Source organism: Podarcis vaucheri (genome assembly GCF_965113315.1).
Source record: "Podarcis vaucheri genome assembly, chromosome: 2".
NCBI classification, from domain to species: Eukaryota; Metazoa; Chordata; class Lepidosauria; order Squamata; family Lacertidae; genus Podarcis; species Podarcis vaucheri.
In genome coordinates, this window is record NC_138760.1 from 842,353 (window position 1) to 853,468 (window position 11,116).

General features: G+C 47.0%; 1 protein-coding gene across 2 annotated transcripts in view; it reads left to right on the forward strand.

Moving 5' to 3' along the window:
- LPAR2 (lysophosphatidic acid receptor 2) overlaps positions 1-10,202 on the forward strand; it is a 43,828-nt gene extending 33,626 nt beyond the window's left edge. For both annotated transcript variants that reach the window (XM_082208831.1, XM_082208830.1), the window contains exon 3: positions 8,183-10,202. In XM_082208831.1, the coding sequence (XP_082064957.1) occupies positions 8,183-8,484 (302 nt within the window). In that variant the 3' untranslated portion in view covers positions 8,485-10,202. The remainder of the gene's footprint in view (positions 1-8,182) is intronic.
- Positions 10,203-11,116: the final 914 nt, after the last annotated feature.

The following is an 11,116-nucleotide window of genomic DNA, read 5'->3' on the forward strand; positions in this document are numbered from 1 at the left end:
GTTACTGGGGGATTTGCATTACAAATTGTACTAGTCCACACTTCTTTTTCTTCCTCTACCCAGCCTTATTTTAGTTGAGTCTACTACACCCTTACTTTAGTTTTCTGTGGGCTTAAATGGTGGTGGAAGAACTTGCTTCTGTAACTCTTACCTGCCAGGAGGTAATTCTTACTCTCCACAGACAACTAACTGGTTTGATAATTTCAAGACTGACTTCCAGAAGGTGTACATTATGCCACCCTAGATCTTCCCATGTGTCTGCATGCATACTCTTGGGATGATCAAGGTCTTACTTATTTTCATCTCTGTTTAACCTTTTGGTCTTCAAAAGAGTATTGATGGCCCTCCAGAAAGTGTGCATGGAGTCCCCCACTGGACTTTGGTTGAGTTTGTGCTCTCCTCTTTCCATGTTTATCCTTGTAGTGATCAGCTGCTGGCTTGTGTTTCTCCAAATGATTCTCCAAGATGACCAGTTCACAGGGCTACTGAAGTGTGCAGTGGCTGGCTTTGCAATGCCTGGGCTAAGAAGTAAAGTGGGATCCATGCCATCCATTGATTAAGTGTGCAGGGGCCATGTTGCATCAGAGTTGGGTCCCCAGCTGTTGTTGGACTACAACTCCCATTATCCCTAGCTAGCAGGAAGCATCTGTGGTGATGTGGGCTTTTGAATTAGTGACTTTCAAGACATAAAGCCAAGTTAGCATGAATTGAAAGAGCCAGCTACTATGATTCACCCCAGAAGTGGCTAAGCTTTTTCTTCTTTTTTCTGGTGGGGTGGTGCACACAATATTTGACTTTGCCCAAAGGAAGCAGGGCTGGAATTGAGCCAGGCCTTGACAGGGTTGCACCAGAGAAGTCTGCCAAAGTTGGCTCCCCGAGAGCCTGGAGGGAGTCAGGAGAACGCTGCCAGGCCCCCTGCTGTGTGGATGCAGCATCTTGGCTGTGTTGGCGCGTGTGGATGTGTGACAGGATCTCCCTGAGGTCTTGGAATGCCAGATGATGATGATCTGAGGAATGTATGACAGCACCAGAGGGGAAATGAATTTCATTCTTCATGCAGAATAGCTTTTCCTCAGAGGATAAAGCTTTAGGAAGCGGATAGCCAAACTCTGTAGCCACGCTGATTCTTTGAGAATATTGGCTTTAGCAGCTTTCCCCTTTGAATAGTTAAGGATGTCCATAGGCCCGGCTCCAGGTTTGGGATGAGCCAAGCTGTGGTGCTGTGTCTGGCTGTACACTGGGAGCAGAGCCAGCCTTGCTCCTGGTAGTGCCAGCCAGTCCAGAGGGCCCCACCCCTACTCCTCGCCAAATGAGCCTCATTGACAACGGCAGCAGGAGCAGCATGCCCTGCTGGTTTTTGTGCCGCCAGACGGAGTGGTGGTCCCATATCTTCATTCAGTTCTTTGCTCCTATTGCTGCTTTAGAGTGAGGGTGGCCAATGAGGGTGGCCAAGGGGCGGGGGGGGGGGAATCAGGACTTTTTAAACTAGGCAGCCAGAGCCAAAATGAGCAGTTAACCAGGAGGAGAAATGCGAAGTTCAAATATTCAAGTAATGCAAAAGTTGTATTATGTTAGTTACATGATGTCCAGGCCCCTGGAACTGGGGATAGTCATCGGATTTAGTGCCATCAGTGTATAGTAAGCCCACAACTTACACAAGGGTTACTTTCTGGGGATCACAACTAAAGCCAAAATCAAAACCCACTGGGTCAAGGGCAGGTGGGATTGCCAAAGTCATTTTTCTCAAAGCTCTGCCCTTAGGGTTTTGTTTTGTTTGGGTTTTTTTGCCACACACATAAAGCTGAATGTGTACAAGTTAAATGTGTGTAATTTGCAGCCTTATTGTAAAGTAAGTGGATTTGTAACTGGCTGACTGACCGAACCCAAAGAGTGCTCATCAATGGTTCCTCTTCATCCTGGAGAAGAGTGACTAGTGGGGTGCCACAGGGTTCTGTCTTGGGCCCGGTCTTATTCAACATCTTTATCAACGACTTGGATGATGGACTCAAGGGCATCCTGATCAAATTTGCAGATGACACCAAACTGGGAGGGGTGGCTAACACCCCAGAGGACAGGATCACACTTCAAAACGACCTTGACAGACTAGAGAACTGGGCAAAAACAAACAAGATGAATTTTAACAGGGAGAAATGTAAAGTATTGCACTTGGGCAAAAAAAATGAGAGGCACAAATACAAGATGGGTGACACCTGGCTTGAGAGCAGTACATGTGAAAAGGATCTAGGAGTCTTGGTTGACCACAAACTTGACATGAGCCAACAGTGTGATGCGGCAGCTAAAAAAGTCAATGCAATTCTGGGCTGCATCAATAGGAGTATAGCATCTAGATCAAGGGAAGTAATAGTGCCACTGTATTCTGCTCTGGTCAGACCTCACCTGGAGTACTGTGTCCAGTTCTGGGCACCACAATTCAAGAAGGACACTGACAAACTGGAACGTGTCCAGAGGAGGGCAACCAAAATGGTCAAAGGCCTGGAAACGATGCCTTATGAGGAACGGTTAAGGGAGCTGGGCATGTTTAGCCTGGAGAAGAGGAGGTTAAGGGGTGATATGATAGCCATGTTCAAATATATAAAAGGATGTCACATAGAGGAGGGAGAAAGGTTGTTTTCTGCTGCTCCAGAGAAGCGGACACGGAGCAATGGATCCAAACTACAAGAAAGAAGATTCCACCTAAGCATTAGGAAGAACTTCCTGACAGTAAGAGCTGTTTGACAGTGGAATTTGCTGCCAAGGAGTGTGGTGGAGTCTCCTTCTTTGGAGGTCTTTAAGCAGAGACTTGACAACCATATGTCAGGAGTGCTCTGATGGTGTTTCCTGCTTGGCAGGGGGTTGGACTCGATGGCCCTTGTGGTCTCTTCCAACTCTATGATTCTGTGATTCTGTAAAAAGCTAAAGGACCCCTGGATGGTTAATTCCAATCAAAGGTGGCTATGAGGAGTGGCACTCATCTCACCTTCAGGCCGAGGAAGCCGGTGTTTGTCCACAGACATCTTTCCAGGTCATGTGGCCAGCAGGACTAAACCGCTTCTGGTGCAACAGAACACCGTGATGGAAACCAGAGTGCACAGAAATGCTGTTTACCTTCCCACTGCAGTGGTACCTATTTATCTACTTGCACTAGTGTGCTTTCGGACTGATAGGTTGGCAGAAGCTGGGATGGAGCAACAGGAGCTCACCCTGTCATGTGCAGTTGAAACACCAACCTTCCGATCAGAAGGTTCAAACCACAGCACCACCTGCGTCCCTAGGTTTACTGTACTGTGTATCAAGCCTGTGGCCTGCCAGCTGTTTGCTTTGCATTGCACCACCAGCAAAAGCAGAAGATTCCCCAGGAATTTATAATGCACATTTTGTCTGGGGATGAAACAAGTGCTGTTATATATACTGGAGCTTCATTTTCACCTAGGGTAGGTGAACACCTAGTACTTATCGGGAACAGTGAGGAGGTTTCGAAGGAAGACAGTCCTGGCATGATGGTGCTCAGGCATAAGAAACCAGTGGGTTTGTGCCCCTCCATCCCTCCCTCATCCCACAAGCCACTTGCAGAGAGGACTTGCTTCCAGGACGAATGTGGAGGCGGCTGGAACTGATTAACTGAATGTGATGGTGGTACTGCCTCGTGCACTCTGGTTTCCATCACTATTTTAGTGCTGTTGTTTCTTCCCTTGCCTTGGATCCTGGATCCTAAGCCCTTTAAGTGGGGGGGGGCATGGTCTTACAATCTGCTTGCCTAGCTTCATGGATGGATGGATGGAGAAATTCAGTTTGGCTCCATAACATGGTATTATGGTATAATATGGTATAGCTGTTTTCTGTCTTTGAGATAGATGAGACTCTACACCTGTCTCGCCCAGCCCAGTGTCCTGCTGATGGGAGTTGTAGTGCAAAGCGGCTGGCACACTGGGTTGGGAATGGCTGCTCTACACACATCCTTTCTGCAGTAGAGGCTGCAAAAAAGAGGCCAGAAGTCTCCGCTTCCATTTTCAGTTCCATTATGTCCAAACTGTCAACTGTTGTTAATTTTATCTATGGTTTTTTAAAGCCAGCTGCTTCATTGTCTTGCTTCAGTAAACCATTTTGAAGATTAACCTCTTTTAACCTCTTGATGGATAGTAGGGTAACTGGCAAGTTGCACTTTCTACTGTATAGAAATAGTCATGGTACCTGCTTACAGGGTCACATGTAGGTGCTGCTAAAGGTGCATGAATAAAGGCACCTTTATTCATTCTTTAGTCATTCTTTATTCATTCTCTCAAACCAATAAAACTCTCTGTGATGTACTACCAGTGACAAGAATCCCTTCTCTAGGGTTTTTTTTTGGGGGGGAGGGGTGTTATGTATGGTGTAATTCTATCTGCCTGGGTTTGTATGAGCTTTTAAGACACCTCATGCAGCTAGGAACTTCACAAAGGAAGAATGATCTTGACCTTTCTTCTGGAGAGGATGGGTGGAATGTTTTCAGATAAAACCTTTTGCTGGATGACAGTAGTTTGTGCACTGCTTTAAGCAGACTTCTAGTTAAATACACCTCATAATCAGAGTTAAAAATATTAAAGGGGTCAGTATTCTGATCACTACAGTTCCCATACAGTTACAAAAATTGTGTGTTTTTATTTGTTTTGGAAGCATTACTTGGTGTGGGTGACTTGTTGAAATTAGCATTTTCCAAAAGCTGAAATGGGGGCTGGAGAAATCAGATTCATCTGGCGAACCTGATCCTGAGCTCCCTGAACAGACCACAAGGATGACATGAGGGTCACAGGCCTCCCTTGCTGTTTGCCTTCCAGCACAAGTGGATCTTGCAAGAGTATGTTTCAGTGCAGAGTGCTGCCCTTGGGGTTCCAGCTAGCCACGTCCTTGTCAGGATACGTACGCCATTCCATCCTGAAGCCCCCTTTGCCCTTTCCCCCTGGTTGCTTCCTTCCTCCTGGGCATGCACTGGCCCTCGCTGAGCTCTGCTGTAAACCCATGCTCAGTCCTCATGGGGTAGTTTCTCACCTTAATTTTTGTTTGGTATTGGTACTTCTGGAAACCTGGCGGCTTCCCCCAATTTGTAGATACTTCCCATGTTTATAGCTTGAGGCTGTCACCAGTTGAAACTCTTCTGAGAAATTGTCTTAAGAGTCCTTTAGCCAGTTGACAGCACAGTTATGTACTTGGTGCCTAGAAAATTAGTGGTTTAGATCCCGAGGGTCCTGAGGAAGCATTTGTGTGTGAGAGGTTCAGTGCAGATAACATGTTCTTGAGCAGGAATGTGTTTGTTATGGTGCACTCCGTATGCTCCTTGGGGTGTGTGGGCTGACCCTTTTTGGGCTCCCTCCCTCCCTCCCTCCTTTTGGATCCATTGCTCCGTGTCCGCTTCTCTGGAGCAGCAGAAAACAACCTTTCTCCCTCCTCTATGTGACATCCTTTTATATATTTGAACATGGCTATCATATCACCCCTTAACCTCCTCTTCTCCAGGCTAAACATGCCCAGCTCCCTTAACCGTTCCTCATAAGGCATCGTTTCCAGGCCTTTGACCATTTTGGTTGCCCTCCTCTGGACACGTTCCAGTTTGTCAGTGTCCTTCTTGAATTGTGGTGCCCAGAACTGGACACAGTACTCCAGGTGTGGTCTGACCAGAGCAGAATACAGTGGCACTACTACTTCCCTTGATCTAGATGCTATACTCCTATTGATGCGGCCCAGAATTGCATTGGCATTTTTAGCTGCCGCGTCACACTGTTGGCTCATGTCAAGTTTGTGGTCAACCAAGACTCCTAGATCCTTTTCACATGTACTGCTCTCAAGCCAGGTGTCACCCATCTTGTATTTGTGCCTCTCATTTTTTTTGCCCAAGTGCAATACTTTACATTTCTCCCTGTTAAAGTTCATCTTGTTTGTTTTTGCCCAGTTCTCTAATCTGTCAAGGTCGTTTTGAAGTGTGATCCTGTCCTCTGGGGTGTTAGCCACCCCTCCCAGTTTGGTGTCATCTGCAAATTTGATCAGGATGCCCTTGGGTCCATCATCCAAGTCGTTGATAAAGATGTTGAATAAGACCGGGCCCAAGACAGAACCCTGTGGCACCCCACTAGTCACTCTTCTCCAGGATGAAGGGGAACCATTGATGAGCACCCTTTGGGTTCGGTCAGTCAGCCAGTTACAAATCCACTGAGTGGTAGCATAGTCAAGACCGCATTTTACCAGCTTCTTTACAAGAATATCATGGGGCACCTTGTCAAATGCCTTGCTGAAATCAAGGTAGGCTACATCCACTGCGTTCCCTTCATCTACCAGGCTTGTAATTCTGTCAAAAAACGAGATCAGGTTAGTCTGACATGACTTATTTTTCAGAAATCCATGCTGACTATTGGTGATCACAGCATTCCTTTCTAGGTGCTCACAGACTGTTTGCTTAATGATCTGCTCCAGAATCTTCCCTGGTATTGATGTCAGACTGACTGGGCGGTAATTATTTGGGTCCTCTCTTTCCCCCTTTTTGAAAATAGGGACAACATTTGCCCTCCTCCAGTCTGCCGGGACTTCGCCTGTTCTCCAGGAATTCTCAAAGATGACTGCCAGTGGTTCTGAGATCACATCTGCCAGTTCTTTTAATACTCTTGGATGCAGTTCATCTGACCCTGGAGACTTGAATACATCTAAACTAGCCAAGTATTCTTGTACTATCTCCTTAGTTATTCTGGGCTGTGTTTCCTTTGCTGAATCATTTGCTCCAAATTCTTCAGGTCGGGCATTGTTTTCTTTATCAGAGAAGACTGAGGCAAAGAAGGCATTGAGGAGTTCAGCCCTTTCTGTGTCCCCTGTTTGCATTTCCCCATCTTCTCCTCTGAGTGACCCCACTGTTTCTTTGTTCTTCCTTTTGCTACGAACATACCCATAAAAGCCCTTTTTGTTGCTTTTAACCTCTCTAGCAAGCCTGAGTTATGAAGGACCCTTGGATGAGTTCTGCTGGGGAAACTGAGTGGTCAGTGTGGGGGTGGGCTGAAGCAAGAGGGGAGCTCCAGCTGTAATGAGCTCCAGCTAAGAACAGGGTGGGGTCCTGTAATTAACCTTGATTTGAGTAGAAAAAGAATCACCAGGGAGGCTTGCATGGATATTTTTCATGCACACTTATTTGTGTTTAGAGGAGCAGGGCAGATTGTTTGTGGTTTTGAGGGATGGTGATGCTTATTTTCATGTGGTCAAAAAGTTTCCTGGCTACTTTTGTGGAGGCACAAGATCCAGGTTTGAACATGTTTTCCCCTGGTCAGTTGGCAACCTGAGGATAAGGGGTGCAACTTTGCAGACCCTATTTTTGAGATAGATTCAACACTAAATATATATACTGTATAAAAAAGTAGTGCAAAAGCATCTCTTTATAAAGACCATGAAAGTCTGATAGCCATGAGAAGAGATGGAGAATTCTAGCCTTTTCCTCTTAAAGTTTACCCAGCAGCTGTCTAGGATCACCAGGAGAAGAAGACAAGGCTCCTGCAGCTTTTCATAATGACGTAGATGAGGGAATTTCTGCAGGTTTTGTCATTTTGAAGCATATTTACTCCACTCGTCAGCTGAAAAGGCTCCCAGAACAACTCACAAAGATCAGTAGTCAGGCAGCCCCCTCAAAAGTCATGACACAAAAGGAAAAAGGGATGGGGAGAGAAGCAGAAATGCAAGTTTAAGTAGCAGTTCTTTTAAAAGTTACAGTTCTTATTAGAACCAGCTGGGATGAAAATTGTTCATGTAGCCTAGTATGCTCTAGATCTTTTTAATTCTGAATTTTAAATTGCAACCTGCCCTGGGACCTGCTGGTGAAGGGGCAGGTATTATTATTATTATGGAACAGCAATGGCTAGGCATCAGTTGAGAGAGGAATGGCCAGAGGTCCTGGCAGCAGAGCTGATGGGGTCGTCCTGTGCCCTTTCTCTGTGCTGAACTCTGATGGAATGACTGATGCAAGAATCTTGTTCTTAACCGGGGAATACCATTGAGGGCGGCTCCTCCTGCTGCTTTCAGAGCAGTGTGGGAGCAGAAGTGTGTGCTCATCCACCATGCAAGCATTTCCCACATTTTTTTAAAAAGTGCTGAGCATATCAAAGAAGTGTCCCACCCCTTGGAACCAGGAGGCCTCTGATCTCTTCCAAATTCTAAAGAGATTCCTCTCTCCTGTTCTTAGGTGCCTTTGTTATCTGCTGGACCCCTGGACAGGTGGTGCTCCTGTTGGACGGCCTCGGCTGTGAAAGCTGTGACGTGTTGTCGGTGGAGAAATATGTCCTGCTTCTGGCTGAAATAAATTCACTCATTAATGCCGTTGTCTACTCCTACCGGGACAATGAGATGCGCAGCACTTTCCGGAAGATTCTCTGCTTTGCCTGTCACAGGATGCCAAAGTACTCACCTGCGTCAGTCAAGTCCAGCACCACAGAGCACAAGATATTGCCTCAGAATGGCCATCCAGTGATGGACTCCACACTCTAATCTGCCATTTTCAGGCTCCTTCATGCTGGTTGTCTGAAGCCAACTTTTTGGTAATCAATGGGAGACCAGCCTGTCTTGAGGCTAGAGACCATGGCTGCGGTGCGACTGGGAAAGCGCTGTGACCAAGGTTATCAGCCAGGGTCTGTAGGAGACATTGTTGTATCTGTGGATGAGGACAGCCATCTTGGTTTGTAGCACCCAACTGTGAGGATGTGCGCCCCCCCCCGACAGATGGTGCTGTATTGTAACTGTAGAGACCACATATCTGGGATGCAGTGACTGTTCACAGAGCCAAGGAATGAATCAGCACACTTGCTTTGCATGACACCTTGAAAGGCACCTTAAAATGCTGTTGTGTTAAGAACCTGTTCAAAACTGGTTTGTACCACAGCTGCTTCTTTCCCAAGCTAACAAGCAAGTCTCCCTCTGTCTGTTAACACTGGGGGGGGGGCTCTTAAGACAGACTCTTGTTTTTCTAGTTCTTTTAAGCACACAAATGTTTGGACAGTCTTTGAAAAATGGTGGAATGAAACCACCGGGATACCTGCCTTTCTGTTCTTGTGCAGTGTCCTGAGGGGGGCCATTGCCTGCTATGTCAAGGTGCTCGTCTAGAATGTTTCTGTGTAGGGTGAAGGACTTTCTGTCACCAGCCTGTTCAGTATTACTGCCTTCTTGGCACAGCCATTCTAGGGCTGAGACCCAAAAGCCCACATGACTTCTGCTACTGCACAAACTCCCCAATAATCTGTTACAACCTCTACCCCCCTCTGTGTTTTATGCTCTTGGAGATTCCAGGTCAAGATGGCCCAGTTGCCAGCTGTCCTTCTGGCAACATCCACAATAACAATTAGGTTGAATTAATGGTCCCATTCTATCTAGGAACAAACACCGCAGCAGCAATAGGCAAGAATGAAGCATGCCAAGAGCAATTATTCTTTTCTCTTTTTTTGAAGGCTGATGCTTAGAGGTGGAGTTTGGCAGCTTAGCTGACACTCAGATAGTGTGGTGCCCTCCAGGTGTTGTGGGACTACAGCTCCCATCATCCCTGCCCATTGCCCATGCTAACTGGGGATGATGGGATTTGTAGTCTCACAACTGGAAGGTCCTGTGTTGGCCACCCACCAGCTGATGACTGAATAGTTTAGCTTGCTAAGTATCATATTCTTCTGCCCAGGCTTTGTTTGCTCCCACAACTCATTTGCTGTAGGAAATGGACCCCCTGCATGATGGGGGTATGATGGGCATGATGCCCAGTTAGAGGGCTGGTTCCATCATGAGGTCTTGTCTGTAAAATGCCATTGTTTCCCCCCACAGGCTTGGCCTTGAGTTGCTTTAGAGTCACTGGGTGAAGAGTCAGTCAGCAGGTTTGCTCCTGTGCCTTGAATAATTGCATAGCAAGCAGAAGTTTGGTGGCTGAACTCAGCCCACCCCCTCAGGGAGATTACGATGCTAACTGTGCTTCAGCTTTTCTTCCAGATGTGCACAGTTGAACCCAGGTGTCCCAAAGCCAGCAGCCCCTATAAGCATTCACTCTTCTGAGTTGGCCCATCAACATGCAAAAATATGAGTTGGAAGAACCCATGCTTCTTTTCCACTGTGTAAATATCACAATTTGTAATGCACACACACCCCAACACCTTCTCTGGAAAACTGTGAAGGGTTTTTTAATATATCATATATGCCAAGAATAAAATAATATGTTGGTAGACTGACAAAAATGATTGGAATAATATGGTTAGCCTGGACTGATGCGAAGGTGTCCTTCTCCCTTCTGCTCATGTTGCCACCTAAGCAGGGGAAGGGGGGAAACTGGCCTCTCCTCCTGCCCTGCACCTATCAGCTGGTGGCACTTTTCATGGCATAGAGGTAAGACTGTTCCCTGTCAATGTCTGCAGAAGAAGCTGCTGTTAAAGGCACAGGATCAGTCCTCACTCCAAAGGGATGGTGAGCCTAGACCATTGTGTAAGTCAGCAAGTGTCTTATGTTGTGCATGCACAGGTGCACTATGGAGGTTTTGTCCCTGCTGTGGTTGTGACTGGAAGAAGCTGTTCAGGGTGGGCAGAGAATGTCATGGGCTCCACCATTCATTCTCACCACTTTTCAGCGTGGAAGGAGGCAGTGATTCTTACCAAAGCTGCAGCAGGAAGGGTTTTATAAAAGCTGTGTTTTATTGCATACGTTGGTTGCCAATGCTGCTGCAGCCTCTAGGTGATGTACAATGCAATCTTAAAACAATCCAATATAACAGAGTAACTCAAAAAATGAACACATGAGCCAAGCATCAGTTTACAGGAAGCATGATAGTAAAGGTAAAGGTAAAGGTACCCCTGCCCGAACGGGCCAGTCTTGACAGACTCTGGGGTTTGTGCACCCATCTCACATCTATAGGCCGGGGGCCAGCGCTGTCTGGAGACACTTCCGGGTCACGTGGCCAGCGTGACAAAGCTGCATCTGGCGAGCCAGCACAGCACACGGAACGCCGTTTACCTTCCCGCTGGTAAGCGGTTCCTATTTATCTACTTGCACCCGGGGGTGCTTTCGAACTGCTAGGTTGGCAGGCGCTGGGACCGAGCAGCGGGAGCGCACCCCGCCGCGGGGATTCGAACCGCCGACCTTTCGATCGGCAAGCCCT